The sequence below is a fragment of the Pseudonaja textilis genome, chromosome 7, assembly GCF_049901715.1.
Source record: "Pseudonaja textilis isolate UNSWEBS1 chromosome 7, rPseTex1.2, whole genome shotgun sequence".
Taxonomy (NCBI): Eukaryota; Metazoa; Chordata; class Lepidosauria; order Squamata; family Elapidae; genus Pseudonaja; species Pseudonaja textilis.
In genome coordinates, this window is record NC_141996.1 from 38,401,858 (window position 1) to 38,418,653 (window position 16,796).

At 37.3% G+C, this 16,796-nt stretch overlaps 1 protein-coding gene across 1 annotated transcript; it reads left to right on the forward strand.

Annotated features, from left to right (window-relative positions):
• Positions 1 to 6,046: 6,046 nt before the first annotated feature.
• LOC113436213 (olfactory receptor 5V1-like) lies at positions 6,047 to 12,697 on the forward strand. The gene is made up of 2 exons (XM_087937904.1): positions 6,047 to 6,943; positions 12,638 to 12,697. The coding sequence occupies exons 1-2, from the start codon at positions 6,047 to 6,049 to the stop codon at positions 12,695 to 12,697; spliced, it is 957 nt and encodes a 318-aa protein (XP_087794030.1).
• Positions 12,698 to 16,796: the final 4,099 nt, after the last annotated feature.

The window sequence follows — 16,796 nt, forward strand, 5'->3', positions numbered from 1 at the left end:
ACAATATCATAAACAAAAAGCAGGCAAAGTAACAAATGCACAATATGGAAGGATTGTTCTAGCCCACTGCCCATCAGTAAGTTGTCACATTCTGAGAACAGTGCATCTGAAGCCAAAATTTAAAGTCCTTTTTGACAAAGTCGGTTACGTTCTATAATTGCTATAATCTCTTAGACTCTTTCAAACTCTAGGCACGAGCTTAATGATTATATCTGCTAGCATCTCTTCTGATGAAGATTTCAGTTCAGTGAGTCCCCATCTTGAACATCTCACACATAATAATATTTTAATGTCTTTGTGCATTGTCCTAGATGTAGCATTATCCATTTTTGGTAATTTAATTCGGATTGTCTGGAATAAGTAAAGAAATTTTGGTAGGATGTTCATTTTGATCGTGGCAATCCTGCCCAGTAGAGAAAGCTGCAGCTTATTCCAGGATTCTAGGTCTTTCTTAATTTGCTGTAATAGTTTATCGTAATTATTCTCTTTGAGCGATTTACTATGTGGTGTTAACCATATGCCTAAATATTTGACCTTTTTGTTCCCTGTATCCCCATGGTTTTTCTAATTCTTTCCTCTGATTCTCTGTTAGATTTTTAGTCATTAATTTTTCTTATTTCTATTGATCTTTAATCCTGCTACTGAACCAAATTGTTCTAGTTCTTTTATTAGGTTATGTCCTTTTTCCATGGGTTCCTCTAGGAAGAAAACCATATCGTCTGCAAACGCCTGTAGTTTATATTCCTCTGCTTTAACCCTTACTCCTTGGATTTCAGAGTTTTGTCTTATCCGCATTAACAGTGATTCTAAAGCAAGTATAAATAGGAGGGGTGAGAGGGGGCAACCCTGTCTAACGCCCTTTTCAATGTTTAATGGGCCTGTTTGGATAATTTGAGTCTGGTCGTTTATCTTTAGGTTGATTTATTTAATGGGCCTTTTTTTCTATCTATGGTGTTCTCAGGGTCTTATCCAACACCAAAATTCAAAATCATCAATACTCTTGCTACTCTATTTAAGTAAAATTCAACATTCACTTCCATAGAGTATCACAGGAATACCATGGTTACTTGGAAGTGCCTGAAGAAATTGAGAGTTGCAGCTGGCTATATTTTGTGGTAGACTTTATCTTACCAATTAAATATTGTCAAAGGACTGCTTGGTAAATATCTGCCCACATCCTTAGAAATTGCTCTAGGTGATTCTTATTGTATGTAATATCTGCATGAAAGGATCATACATAGGCTTATACTGCTAACCAACTGTTAATGTCCTTCCTGACAAACCTTACAGATGTGTCAAGACCCTCTGTGTCTTTTAAAGTGTAAGAGATGTGAAAAATCAAGCTAAAATTGAATTCAGATAAAAATGGACTTGTTGCTAATTCCAGGGACTATACTTTATGGTTAGGGAAGTGTGATTCTGCTGGATTTAGCATTGATAATAAATCAGTATTACTAATAATATATCTAGCAAGAGAGACCTTTTTAAGTTTACCGATAAACCAACTTTGCTCTACTTGGAGAGTGAAAATTGACTTTAATGTTGGGGAGAATTTGTATTCCCTTAAGGCAGGAATATAACATGAACAAGAATTAGTGAAGCAGTTTTTGTAATGTTGATGTAAAGATTTATTTACAGAAAACATATAAGTAAAGAAGAAAAGCTTACCACTTTGCTGGCTAAATCCTATCAGAAGGAGAATCACGAGAGTGTTTATAAATGCATATTTAGGGAACAAAAGCAGAAAGGAAGATACTCTGAGATTAACAATATCATAAACAAAAAGCAGGCAAAGTAACAAATGCACAATATGGAAGGATTGTTCTAGCCCACTGCCCATCAGTAAGTTGTCACATTCTGAGAACAGTGCATCTGAAGCCAAAATTTAAAGTCCTTTTTGACAAAGTCGGTTACGTTCTATAATTGCTATAATCTCTTAGACTCTTTCAAACTCTAGGCACGAGCTTAATGATTATATCTGCTAGCATCTCTTCTGATGAAGATTTCAGTTCAGTGAGTCCCCATCTTGAACATCTCACACATAATAATATTTTAATGTCTTTGTGCATTGTCCTAGATGTAGCATTATCCATTTTTTGGTAATTTAATTCGGATTGTCTGGAATAAGTAAAGAAATTTTGGTAGGATGTTCATTTTGATCGTGGCAATCCTGCCCAGTAGAGAAAGCTGCAGCTTATTCCAGGATTCTAGGTCTTTCTTAATTTGCTGTAATAGTTTATCGTAATTATTCTCTTTGAGCGATTTACTATGTGGTGTTAACCATATGCCTAAATATTTGACCTTTTTTGTTCCCTGTATCCCCATGGTTTTTTCTAATTCTTTCCTCTGATTCTCTGTTAGATTTTTAGTCATTAATTTTTTCTTATTTCTATTGATCTTTAATCCTGCTACTGAACCAAATTGTTCTAGTTCTTTTATTAGGTTATGTCCTTTTTCCATGGGTTCCTCTAGGAAGAAAACCATATCGTCTGCAAACGCCTGTAGTTTATATTCCTCTGCTTTAACCCTTACTCCTTGGATTTCAGAGTTTTGTCTTATCCGCATTAACAGTGATTCTAAAGCAAGTATAAATAGGAGGGGTGAGAGGGGGCAACCCTGTCTAACGCCCTTTTTCAATGTTTAATGGGCCTGTTTGGATAATTTGAGTCTGGTCGTTTATCTTTAGGTTGATTTATTTAATGGGCCTTTTTTTCTATCTATGGTGTTCTCAGGGTCTTATCCAACACCAAAATTCAAAATCATCAATACTCTTGCTACTCTATTTAAGTAAAATTCAACATTCACTTCCATAGAGTATCACAGGAATACCATGGTTACTTGGAAGTGCCTGAAGAAATTGAGAGTTGCAGCTGGCTATATTTTGTGGTAGATTTTATCTTACCAATTAAATATTGTCAAAGGACTGCTTGGTAAATATCTGCCCACATCCTTAGAAATTGCTCTAGGTGATTCTTATTGTATGTAATATCTGCATGAAAGGATCATACATAGGCTTATACTGCTAACCAACTGTTAATGTCCTTCCCTGACAAACCTTACAGATGTGTCAAGACCCTCTGTGTCTTTTAAAGTGTAAGAGATGTGAAAAATCAAGCTAAAATTGAATTCAGATAAAAATGGACTTGTTGCTAATTCCAGGGACTATACTTTATGGTTAGGGAAGTGTGATTCTGCTGGATTTAGCATTGATAATAAATCAGTATTACTAATAATATATCTAGCAAGAGAGACCTTTTCAAGTTTACCGATAAACCAACTTTGCTCTACTTGGAGAGTGAAAATTGACTTTAATGTTGGGGAGAATTTGTATTCCCTTAAGGCAGGAATATAACATGAACAAGAATTAGTGAAGCAGTTTTTGTAATGTTGATGTAAAGATTTATTTACAGAAAACATATAAGTAAAGAAGAAAAGCTTACCACTTTGCTGGCTAAATCCTATCAGAAGGAGAATCACGAGAGTGTTTATAAATGCATATTTAGGGAACAAAAGCAGAAAGGAAGATACTCTGAGATTAACAATATCATAAACAAAAAGCAGGCAAAGTAACAAATGCACAATATGGAAGGATTGTTCTAGCCCACTGCCCATCAGTAAGTTGTCACATTCTGAGAACAGTGCATCTGAAGCCAAAATTTAAAGTCCTTTTTGACAAAGTCGGTTACGTTCTATAATTGCTATAATCTCTTAGACTCTTTCAAACTCTAGGCACGAGCTTAATGATTATATCTGCTAGCATCTCTTCTGATGAAGATTTCAGTTCAGTGAGTCCCCATCTTGAACATCTCACACATAATAATATTTTAATGTCTTTGTGCATTGTCCTAGATGTAGCATTATCCATTGGGAGAACTGAATATATCCCTGAAAGTTTCAAACATGACTCAGGGCTCACCTATCCCATAGTCCATTAAAAATTTACAAAGTCACAGAGTCTGTTGAACTTCTTACTAGCTTAAACTCCTACTTTCCAATAGCTCACAAGTTCATTAATTCTGTTTGATGTCTTTTCATCAAGGAGGAAAGAAAAAAAGTACCTGATCTGTGTTATTAATACCTTTCTATCTACTCCCCACTGCCCCAGTTTTGAGTGCTAAAGCTGAAATCTGTCAAAGAATTTTTGATACTGCAGCAGGTACATTTGTGTACTACAGATAATCTTCCGTAGTGGGTTCCAATCTGAAATCCGTTTGTTGCATTGTGGGAAAAGAGACTCGAGACCCAGTTGACTTTTTCCCTTTTTATTTTCTTCCTAGTAATCGCATGCGGAGAAACCGTGGCAGCCTTTTTTTTATAGCCGGCTGCTTGTGGCTCGTGGCCAATGACGGCTTTTCAAATCTCCCACTGCCACGGACCAACCTATCATAGGTAAGTATGCAAATATATAACACCTTTTATGCCTTCAAATTAGTTACTTAACCTCATCTGCTCTGCACAACGTAGAGCTTTTCTTTGGCTCAGTTCAATGTCTCACCCTTAGCAGTACTAAATAGGAAGTACTGTAGGATCCTGTACACTGAGAGATTCCTCAAGAGAAAACCCATGTATTAAGACAAACTTGGCAAGTTTAAAACTTGTAGACTTCAACTCCCAGAATTCCTGAGCTAACATGACTGGAGGCGGAATTCTGGGTGTTGAAGTCCACAAGTCTTAAAGCTGTCAATTTTGAAGACCCCTGTATTAAGAGATAGTGTGCATCCTTATCCTTTCTATCCTCATGATGAGAGAAAGGAAAAGAAGGAAATATTACTTTTGAAGTATATAGAAGAGGAGAGCCAACATAAGATCTCCTTGGAGATGAGGGCTGCCTTCTTGTGACACGTTAGGAGAAAACATTTGTTATATGCCCAATTTTTTACCGTTACGATTACATTTGTGTTTCTTCTCTTACTGTTAATTTTTGTGGATATTTTCATTATATCTTGCAATGCAGTAAGGGTGAGAGTGACATAACCTGTAATGCAAATAAATATATCCAGAATCTGTAAATCGTTTTGCTGTGTACAGTTTTTGCTGTATATCTCACTGTACCAGACTGATAGAATTGTGATGGCCCTGCTCCATAAGGAGATCCAAATTAAAGCATCCTGACAGATGGCTACACAAGCTTTGCTTGAACAATTTTCTTAGAAATTGATTCTATGATCTCCTCTGGCTGGTAGGAATTTTTTTGTGTAACCTGAATCCATTATCTAATTCTTATAGTCTAATTCTTCATTCCATCATTTTAAGGCATTTTAAGAATGCTTTCACATGCCCTTTCAATCTTTTATAAAGGCTCATCCATCCAAATCCCCCCCCAAAATAAAATGTCTATAATTATAAGTAATATTATCTATTGATTAGTTGATCAATCCTTTTCTCCTTCAGTCATTGCAATTTTCTTTTATATCTAGCAGGCAAATAGAAATCAGGAATGAAATTGAGACTACATAAAGACTTTGAAGGTATTCTATGAAAACAAAAGGGAAAAATAGCTTGCATATATAAGACAGAAACAGTTTGGTTATTTAATTATAGTGAGCATAAATATTATAGTACATAAAATAGTAACATAATCAAGAGCATCCAATTTTGTTTTATTACAAGTTATCAGGATAAATATATTGCAAAACTGAAAGCTGTGCTATTCAGGAACTTACTGGAATATAAAACCGGTATGATATTTATGTTAAAGAACTTAAATTTAGTTTATTTTTTTATATTCAAGCAGTTGTGGAAATAATTCTTGATTCTATATATCTGTTACCTGTCTATCATATGTATGTACATTTCTTATAAAATAACTTTATAATCAATTAAATTATTAATTGGAATTAATAATTATTTAAAGTAATTAATTAGTAATGGAAGCAATGAAACAATGCTTTTTGAAATACACTGGATTCACACAACACCCAGATAAACAATATTAATGGTGGTATATGAATCCAGCCAATGTGTTTTTAATGTCTTATATCAACTGAGTATTGTATTGGTCTTTGAGATTTTTTTTCTTTACCTTTTCAGAAGCAATCCTATTGACATGGAAAACCAAACTTTTATAAAGGAGTTTATTTTCCTGGGTTTTTCAAACCATCTTGATCTCTATATTTTATTTTTCTTTATGTTCTTAGCAATCTACATAATAACTTTAGTGGGAAATGCTCTGATCATCACCTTGATCAAGACTGATGTGACTCTGCATTCACCTATGTACTATTTCTTGACAAATCTGTCCTTTCTAGACATTTGTTATATCTCTACCACAATCCCCGTTATGCTTATTAATTTTTTTCGACTGAGGAAAACTATCTCATATATAGGATGCGTTGCCCAATTGTTTTTCCTCATTAGTTGTGCAGGAACAGAATGTGTACTGTTGGCTGTCATGGCATATGATCGATATGTGGCTATTTGTAGTCCTTTGCATTATTCTAACATCATGAACCTCAGTGCTTGCAGAAAGATGGTAGGGTTTTCCTGGTCGTGTGGTTTAGCTAACTCATTGGTGCACACCCTTCTTGCATCATCCTTAATCATCTGCAAATCCAATCGGCTCAGCCATTTCTTCTGTGATGTCCCCTTGCTTTTGAAGCTTTCTTGCTCAGATACATCAGTGAATGAAGTTGTACTCCATTTAGCTAGTGCTTCGATAGGACTCACCCCCTGCCTCTTTACACTTATCTCCTACATCCGCATCATTGGCACCATTCTGAAGATCAACACCTCCCAAGGTAGAGCTAAGGCTTTCTCTACTTGTGCTTCACATCTGATTGTGGTTATAGTATTTTATGGTACTGCTAACTTCAATTATAACAGGCCTAGTTCAGGATACTCTCTGGATATTGATACTTTAGTTTCCTCTCTATATTGTATTGTGACCCCCATGTTAAACCCAATTATTTATAGTCTTAGGAATAAAGAGGTAAAGGCCAGCCTAATGAAAATGAAAAAAACAATTTTCTTTGGCAGTTAGAACTTGAGCAGAGAAAAAAGAAGTCTACAATATTACCAATATTTAGGACCCAGATGCGTAAAATATTGCTTTTCCAGATACCATCCAACCTAGTCATATTAAGATCAACTTTGAAGGCTCTGTTTATCATTTCATTGAATGGCACCCATATGAAGCTCTAGTACCCCAGTTATGGAACACTTCCCAAGATAACTTAAACTGCCCTCTCCTTATTTGGCTTCTATACTAAAGATAAATCTTTTTTCGCATCCATTTTGAAAAGACTAACAGATTCAAGATTAAGCTGCAGTTTACACTATTATATTGTGTTTTTTTAGAATGAGTCACATTTTATTTTTATAATGGTTGTTAACAATTATTGTCTTAATTTTATTGTTGATTCATTAATATTTGCTTAAATGTTTTTATTAGTTTTCCTATGGTTTTTAATTAAAGAAGCTGTAACTTAAAATGAAACCTTTAATAAAAACATTTCTGTGGTCACCTAAGGGAAATTAATTTGCAAAGAAATTATCAACATTTCTCATTTCTAAAGGAATTATCCCGAGAGCAATATATAATTCAAGCATTGTCTGACAGATGTCTATATTTGTTTTATGGCCTTCTTTATTTTTGGAGGTAAAAGTGCCACTTTTGTACATAAGGCATTTTTGGTATTCTGAAATGATCCTAGAAGAAAGTTATGAAAGAAACTTCAAAATGATCTTGGAATTGTGAAATGTTGGAGTATGTGCACATAATAACTGGGATATTCAAAGAAGGGAACAAAGGCAACGAATGTTGCTGCTATTGTCAAAGACATCTACAAAAATGTTCAGAAGCAAAGTATTGCAAATATGCACTTATATGCTAATTTTAATGGATTGTTTATATTTAAAATAAAAGGATGGAGGGTGAAAAAACATGAATTCCTAACTATAGCAATGGCAAAGATCATGCTATACAGATGCTCTGTGCTTTTTTTACCACAGGAAATTACAAAGAGTGAGCATATGGAAACCAGCCAGCTGAAGCAGCATTTTCCTGAAAGAATGTTTCTCAAAGATTTTGTGTTTTAGTTTCTAATAATTGTCTATAAGCAGAGATGGGATTCAGCCAGTCCAGACCGGTTCAGGCAAACCGGTCGTTAATTTTTTGCACGGTTCAGAGGACCAGCTAATCGCACTTCTGGCTAGCCCTCCCCTCCCACTCACTCCTTATCTTGTCTCGCCTGCCTTGGCTGAAGACTAGAGTCACACCCACAGCAAAGCTGTTGCTGCTTTCTGGTTCCCTCTCTTCCTTTGCCGCTCTTTGCTCCTTGCCCAGCTGCCTCCCATGTGGCCACTCTTCACCTGGCCTGAGAAGGTAAGGCTGATGGCAGGGGAGGAGTCCACCACGCTCAGCCAAAGGGTTGCTGGGGAGGGACACAGTGAGGTTTGGCCATCTTTTGGTCTCTGGGAGGGAGGCCCAAGAGAAAGTGCCTGGTCTGGGCACACAGCGCTCCAGTGAGACGCTGTCCCCGAGGGTTGCCCATCTGCTTACCCACTGCCTGGAAGAGGCAAGTTGCCCTGTCATGGATTGGATGTGGGACCCAAGGGGAGAGTGGAGGGTGAACAGGTGGCAGCCGAGAACCTGGCCCAAAAGGAGGCAAAGCCTTGTCATGAGGCAGCCCTTCGGCTGAACAGACATGTCTGGTGCTGTGGCAGCAAGGGTGGGTCAGCGCAGGCAGGCCAAAGGGGCAGTAGCAATGGCCGAAGCCTTAGTGTGCCAGTGTGAAGCACAACTTGCTTTGTGCTGCCCATTCTGCCTTTTTCACTGTACATTTGGACCAGCTGGTGGCACCCAAGTCAGCCTTGGTTCCCGATGCTTCGGCTCAGAGCTGGAAGCTGCAGCCAGGTTCAGTCCTAGCTTTGCTGTCCATCACAGCTAGGAATCTCAAATAAAGCCAAGAATGAATGCTTGTGTTATAACCAATCCGGGTGCTAGACAGGCAGATGCAGACAGGCCCCCTGCGAACTCCATCATCTGCCGAGGAGCCCAGGCGAAGTTTCGCTTCCTGAGGCACCAGAACTCCTGATGGTGGGATGGGGTCCTTCAGGCTCTTCGCTTTGCCACCTATTAGCTCCCGCCCCTCCCTCAGCCTCAGCTAGTGGCACGCAAAACTTCAGCCAGGTTCGTCAAGAGGCAGAGTTTGCAGGGGAGCGATCTAGCACCCAGGCTGGCTGCAACCAAACATTTGTTCTCAGCTTTGACATTCTTAGCTGCAATGGACAGCAAAGCTAAGTTCGTCCACCTGTGCCAATCCAGCAGACAAATCAGGAAAAGGCGGTATAGAGAAACATTCCTCTTGATATGAATAGGTCGGAGGGGGACAGAAATTCCAACTTCAGCATCAGGATGTGGCACGGAACTTTGTACGAAGGCTGGAGGAAAGCACCACTGGCTTGCTCATGCTCTCCCTTCCGAATCTAGCTTGATGCAGTCAGCAGCTCACACTGCCCTTTGCAAGCCCACTGTCAGTGAAGCTGCCTGCTGGTGAGGGCTGGCTTTTTGCCTAGGTTTGTCCAGCTGTTGGAGGGAAATAGACAGGGGCCTGGGGAGGAAGCTGTTTTCCCACCGACAGCCAGACAAACCTAGGCAAAAGGCTAGCCCATACCAGTGCCCAGATTGCAGGCTTGCAAAGAGCAATGTAGCTCCACCTGCATTAGCTCCACCTCATTACTTCAAAACATCTCTAGTATCTATGACATGGTACATATGATGCCTTTTATATTATTTCCTCATTTTTGTTGGAAAATGGAAATATTATTTTTCCAAGGGATATTAAATGTGTATAACCATCATGATTCTATCATTTCATTTTCCAATATCTATTCTCATCAAGAATAGTAAATACCTTGATTACTACCAAATGACACAAAACTTCAATGACTTATTGGGTCTATTGTTTCAGATACATTAATTTATCTAAACAGAAAAACAGAATGACCAAAAACAAGTAAAAAAGTGGGAGTGGGATTGATTGTCAACTTCCTGCTGGCTTCCCCATTGAATTTTATTATTATCTTTATTGTCAGAGCAGCCCCCTCAACACAACTCACAGTGAGGACAGAAGTCCCTAACCCAGTCCTAATCTTATTATACTATGTGACCTTGTTGCACAACATGCCAGCCCCGCAAGTCTATCATACTCTTTTGACATGAAGTTATTTTCCATTCAGAAGTCTGACAGCCCACGGGTAGAAACTGTTCTTCAGCCTGTTGGTGCATCTGGCTATGCTTCTATATCTCCTACCCGATAAGTCAGTCCTGAGAATTTTCCTCACTCTTCTAAGACAGTGAGCCCTAGCGATGTCATCCAGTGGTATCAAGGAACAGCCTGCAATGTTTTGTGCTGTGCTCACTACCCTCTATAATGTCTTTCTATCCACGTCTGTCAAGCTAGCATACCACACCGTAATGCAATATGTGAGGACGCTTTCTATTGTGGACCAGTAAAAGGAGGTCATCAGTCCTTGTTCCACATTATTCTTTCACAAGACGCTAAGGAAATGGAGTCTCTGTTGGGCCTTTCTCACCACCTGGGTTGTGTTGATTTTCCAGATGAGATCTTTGCTGAGGTAGATTCCCAGGAATTTAAAGGAGGAACTCTCTCCACATACATACCCCTTGATGTAAAGTGAGGTGAGTTCCTCTCTCTTCTTCTGGAAGTCTAACACCATCTCCTTTGTCTTGCTGATGTTTAGGTGCAGGTGGCTTTCTGTTGTTTTGAATTTCCTTATGGGAAGCAGACCAGGAACTGAAAAATGTATTTTCCTTCTTTCCATCTTTCCTTCCTTCTTCCCTCCCTTGGTGGGTCAGGAATGGTTTGTGGGAGTGCACAAGAGGTGCTCTGTAAGTAAGGCATGGTGCACAATGCCAATATGGTTTGGGGAAGGTGCATGCAATGCATGAGAGGTCCTGTGCAGGTCAATGAGGGCATGCAGGATTGGCATGGGTCAGAAAGGCTGCATGGAGCTGTTTGAGTAGCTGCCACAGCTAAAGCACAAAGTGGCTGAAGTTTGGGTGGGGGAGATTTTCCTGACCAACTTGTGACCTTTCCTACTGACTTTTCCATTGACCTGTTGGAAATTGTCAGGGAGTGCTGGAAACAAGGATCACATGACTGTGGCTGATCGTGGCAGCATAGTTGCACTGAAGGAACAGTACAGTACAGTACAGTACAGTAGCATTAAAATGACCACAAGCCTTCCCAATTTCATTCACACGGAGTATTGAGATCCAGCATTCTGTAAGTTAGCCCATTTGATATACCTTGGTTCAATATTTCAACAGATGGTTCAAATTCAACAACAATAACCAAAACCCAAAAACCCTCAAAGGGCAGACTCAGTGGACCAATAGGTCTTTTTCTGACATTAGTTTTCTACGTTTCTAATAATTCTTCCTTCATGATACACCGTTTCACCCAACTGGATTTCAAAGAATTGATCTACTTACCAGTTCTTTAGTCTTTGCTGTGATCATTGGCTCTCCACTTTTATGAAGATGTTAACTATGCCTCCTCTGGAAGTCAACTGAGGAATTCCATTGATCAATTAGATGCAATTAGATGAAAATAGGGCATTGTATATATTCTATTGGGCTCAAACATAAAAGTTCAATTATCAGGTATCTCAATTACCCAAGTTAAGATTCAGATTACCTTGCGTATAACTTTGTTCCATTAAAGCAATAAGAAAATCACTTTGCATAAATTAGAAATATTTATTTTTGTTTCATAGGTTAAAAATGTGGTATCCTCAGGAAAATCTACTTTGTTAGCAAATATGTAGCTACTGCAAGACTGACAAGAAATGTGTAGCCTTCTCTTTTTATTGATTTATAAGAACCAACTGTTCTTAAATTTGATATTCAGAAAAGTAATAACATTACTCATTGTAATTTCTTTTGGGAAAGTAGTTGACCACAATATTTTTTTTAATTTGAAGAAAAGTATATGCCTTTTCTTTAAAGTACCATTACTGCCCCAAGGAAAAACCTTAACTTCCTAATTAAAGTCTAAAAAGGAATATACTGACTAAGCATTTTATTATTTCATTTTTAATAAACAAACATATCACCTTGTAAGGGAGATGGGCAGCATAGAAATGTAATAAACAAATAAATATTTATTTATACATTTTTGATATACTTTCCATATTTCATCCAATGTAGAGCATATACATTTAGCTATCCCTGCTTGGTTTCAAAGAGTGAGATTGATATATGTCTGTCTGAATGTTTACAAAAAATCCTTATTATACATAATATATGAACAATCAATTTTTCAAAATGTTATGCTAATGTTATTATTCCCAAGACACGTTATAGGCAATGGGGATGTTTATTTACCAAGTATTTTAGATTTAGATATTTATATTCCATACTATAAACTCTTTCCTCCCCATCTCATCCTACAACTTTTAACAAGATGCTTTGTTTTCTACAAACATGTTGAACCACAAAGACTGTAAGCTTGTTGTTAAGGGCAGTTTGTAAGCGCCTAGCAATTTCAATCTTTCAGCACTATTTTCTCATATATTTCACTTGCTACCAGTAGGGATGTTTTCAGCTATTTAAAAACAGACTCATTAGGGGATGATAGCTTTCTTTTGTTAGGGAAAGCAGTGTGCCCACAGAAAGCTCCTTTGGTATTCTCCATTTTCAATTGAAAGATTTTTAGATCATAGTAATTAAAGAAAATCTGGAAAATGGCACGTGGTAAAAGCATCAGCCAATTCAGTCATAAATATTTGGAATATGTCCAGGTGAACCATATTTATGTTAGAAAATTAAAAATGCAGACCATATTCTCTGAAAGAATACACTTCTACCCAAAAATTAGACAAAAGCAAACTGCAGGATAGAGTGTATTATGGCAGGAAACAAGCCTCATCAATTTATTTGGAAAAAAAATGGTGTTTGGTGGTTGGCTATACCCACCCACAGCCACCATTTTATGAAAAGGCAGGTTTATCTCCTAGATTAAATTATAATTTATAAACTGGAAATTCAAGTGCTTAACCTCAACACATCTACAAGGCTTGGGGAAGGTTACAGGCAGAAAATAGAGAAAGGGAATAGAATGTTAATAGGCAACGTCAGAAATCTAATCAATCACATGACAAAACAGTGGCTTTTCAAAAATTAAAATGTATGGAACTTGAGAATTCTTTTTTTATGATACATTTTTAAAAAATGTTGAAAATCTCCACAAAGAAACAAAGTAAATTATCCTTTTAGATATTCTCCTCCTCCTCACAAGAGGGCAGCAGAGCCTGGTAGTAAGTAAATACATGTTTAAAAATTATTCTATTAAGTATATGGCAAAAATAAAGCAAATGGAAACTGAGATTTTGTATTGCTTTTATGCTGTAACAGTCTCCAAATATCTACTCCATGAACAACAAAGCCCTAACCAAATACTATCTCTTAAAAATTGTATCCCATTTGTTGTAGCTCTCTCCAACTCTATTCTTTTAGATCAGGGGTGTTAAACTTGCGTTGTCATGGTGTCATCACGTGACCTATCATGACTTTTCCCCCCTTCGCTAAACCAGGCATGGGCATGGCCAGCACATGATACATCCAGTTCGCAGGCCACGATTTTGACAGGCCTGTTTTGGGTAGTACATCCCCCCTACATCCTGCCTGCCTGTCAATATTCAGCTTGCTTAGCAGAACATGACTTTATGTAGTCTCATATATTTTCTTACATTGTCTCTGCTATGCAGCACTCTCTCTGAATCATCCTTGTAGAACACAATTTAAATAATTAGACATATGCTGAGATGCTACTCAGATATGTTATTCGGAATGTATCCATAAACTTGACCATACCATATCAATAACCAAATTATGATATTTCATCTAATTTCCACTTGGGTCATCATGCCTGACCTACTATTGTTATTTCTATCCTAATTACTCTTCTGCTTTTTCAGTGGTTTTGAATTAAATGCTTCTGAAGCATTTCTGTTCAAAGGTGGCTGACATAAATACTGGATGTGCTAATTTTAAAAATTTAAAACAATGGATATTTGAAATAACATTCTGTATCCTGATGCTGGTGGAGTTAGATATTAGTCAACTAGTTCTTCTCTTTAATAACTGCTGTAGCTAAATATGACAGGACATTGTGTGTCTTTCTGCCTTAGCAGAATTACATCTAATTATATGGGAAAATGTGGAGAAAGATATATGAAATAAATTAAACTGTTGGATAGGCATACTCATCTGTTGATAATACTAAGAATCATCCTTAGCCAATCTACTAGGACTGGGATTCTGATGCCTTGTTTCATAGAAACTCTAAATAATTTATCAAGTTAACTCTGTTGAAGAACCACAACTGTTTCAGATGAAAACAATGATAAAGCCAAGAACTAGGCACCATAGCAACATTTATTAGAAAAAAATGTTGAAAATAGAAGGAATGATGCAGGTTATTCTGTTATCAAATCTGAGGCGGGACCATGGCCTAGAATTGGCATACGTGTTCTGTAAGCAGATGGTTCCAATTAACTAGTCAAAAGATATTTATAGTTAAGCAAAATCTTTGAGCTAAAACATATCTGCTTGAAAAATTTAAAGAACTGGGTGGAAGAATAAATAACTCAGAGCTATGCAAAGTGTATTGTTGCAATAGTATTGAGGCAGTTTTAAAAATCGGTACTTGCAACTGAAGATGCTTTTCTTAATAATGTTTAGAGTAGCAGAATTGATAAACAAAGTTGTTACTGGAAAATCATAGATTTGATTGCTTCTGAAGTCAAGTAAAAAGCATTTTTTAAATAACTTCATTCATTCATTCTTCATCTCACTCACTCACTCACTCATTCACTCACTCATTCTCTCATTTGTTTTATAAGACTACTCAAATAAAAATATGATTAGGGTCAGTCTATCGCATGATATCACACAATAAATAAAACCAAATCATATAACATTTAGACATATAAATATAAAATCCCAAATATAAAATTGTGACCAGGCTCCATAACAACCAAAAGAAGACTACATTCAACTTGTCCATAATACCTAAAAATTTCTTTAAAACCTGGACTATGACCTCCCTGTGGGAGTGGTTTGATAAACTGAATTAATAATCCCTTGGCTTGCTCTGTGGTGAGTCTAGATTGTTAATACTCTATTTCCCCTTGTACCCAAACTATGCTTGTTATAACAAAGCTTATCTTTTGCTTTTAACAACCAGCTTTTTAAATTAATCATTATTATTTTTAAGACAATTTTACTGGAGAAACTTTTATAATAAAAACAATGCAAATATTAGAAAAGAAACAAAAAAATAAGAAAAATTGGTGAATAAGGAACAAAGAAAATAGAAAAAAAACATAGAATCAAAAAAGAAAAAGCATAGGAATAACAAAATCAAACAAAAGATTACAATACTTAAAATCCTTCTCTCTCTCATATAGATAGATAGATAGATAGATAGATAGATAGATAGATAGATAGATAGATAGATCGATCGATCTTTGGTTATTCGGGTTTTCTCCCAGGTAAAATTGGAAGTATCTAGGCGACGTTTCGATGTCTCATTCATCATCTTCAGGCTTGTGCCTTCGGCTTTGTGCTTCTCGGAGTAATGTGAGCTTGCAGCTGCTTCTTCCTTTTAACTGCTAGTGGGGGTGTGACTTGATTGGGTGGGGGCTTGGCTGTGTTCTGATTGGGTGGGGGTGTGTTCTCATTGGTTGGGGGTTTGGCTGTGTTCTGATTGGCTGGGGGTGTGTTCTGTTCAGGTGGGGGCTTGGTTGTGCTCAGGTTAGTCTTAGTTGCTGGGGGATTTGAGCTGGTAAGCTGTGATCCTGTTGTTTGGCTTTGCATTCATGGTCGTGCCACATCTTCATGGTGGGCATCAGTTCGCTTCATGTATGGGTCGGAGGGGTTTGAAGCAGGTAGTGATGCAGCTGCGGTACGGCTTCTGGTCCGTGGTCGTGTCTCATCTTCTGTGTGGGTGTGAGTCTGCTTTCTACGTGGAAGTGTGGTAGTAGCATCTTGTGTGGCCCTACCCCCCCCCGTCCATTTACTCGGAGCCAAGCTGCACTAAAAGCCTCCAATACAGGAACACAATGTTGCCAGCCAATCAAGACACAAAAAAAGCCACAAAACAGACAGAAGATATTAGAAACACCAATCAAGCAGAACACAGCAAACTCCAAGACCAATAAACACAGACCAAGACTCCCAACCAATCAGGATGAAGAAAAAACCATCTGGCACAGCAGTAGGCTAGCCCCAAATTTAAAACTGAAACGCTGTAAAAGTCTGACTCACAGATGAACACAATACAGAAGCCTGATGATGGCAGATGAGATTCTGCCAAAACATTGCTACAACTTTAAAAGCACAACTATAATGACGTGGGAAAATACCCGAACAAAGCTATATATATATAAATAGATATATGTATGTATACACACACACACACACACACACACATATACATATGAATGAAACCAGAAATTACTGGATTTTTTTTGGCAAGCCATGATAAAATAACCCTTCAAGGCATGATAAAATAACCCTTCAAGTTGACCAGATTTCAATCAAAAGTTTGAAGGAGCTGATAAAAATGTAAAATTTATTTTAAAATGTTTATAAAAATCATTATTACTACTATTCAGCTATTACAATAATTTAGACTAGTTACATTTGCAGGCAAAACTTTTTTTGAGACAGATGAAATACCTACTGATTAAAACTTATTACATCTAAATGTTTTATTTTAAATAAAATAACAAAAAAAATGTGCTTTCTAGATCCTTTTTTGTTT

Coding starts and splice junctions, on each gene's coding strand:
- LOC113436213 (XM_087937904.1), top strand. CDS start 6,047: ATGGAAAACCAAACTTTTATAAAGGAGTTTATTTTCCTGGGTTTTTCA. Junction 6,944..12,637: donor AAGAGGTAAAGGCCAGCCTA/ATGAAAATGAAA, acceptor CAGTGTGCCCAC/AGAAAGCTCCTTTGGTATTC.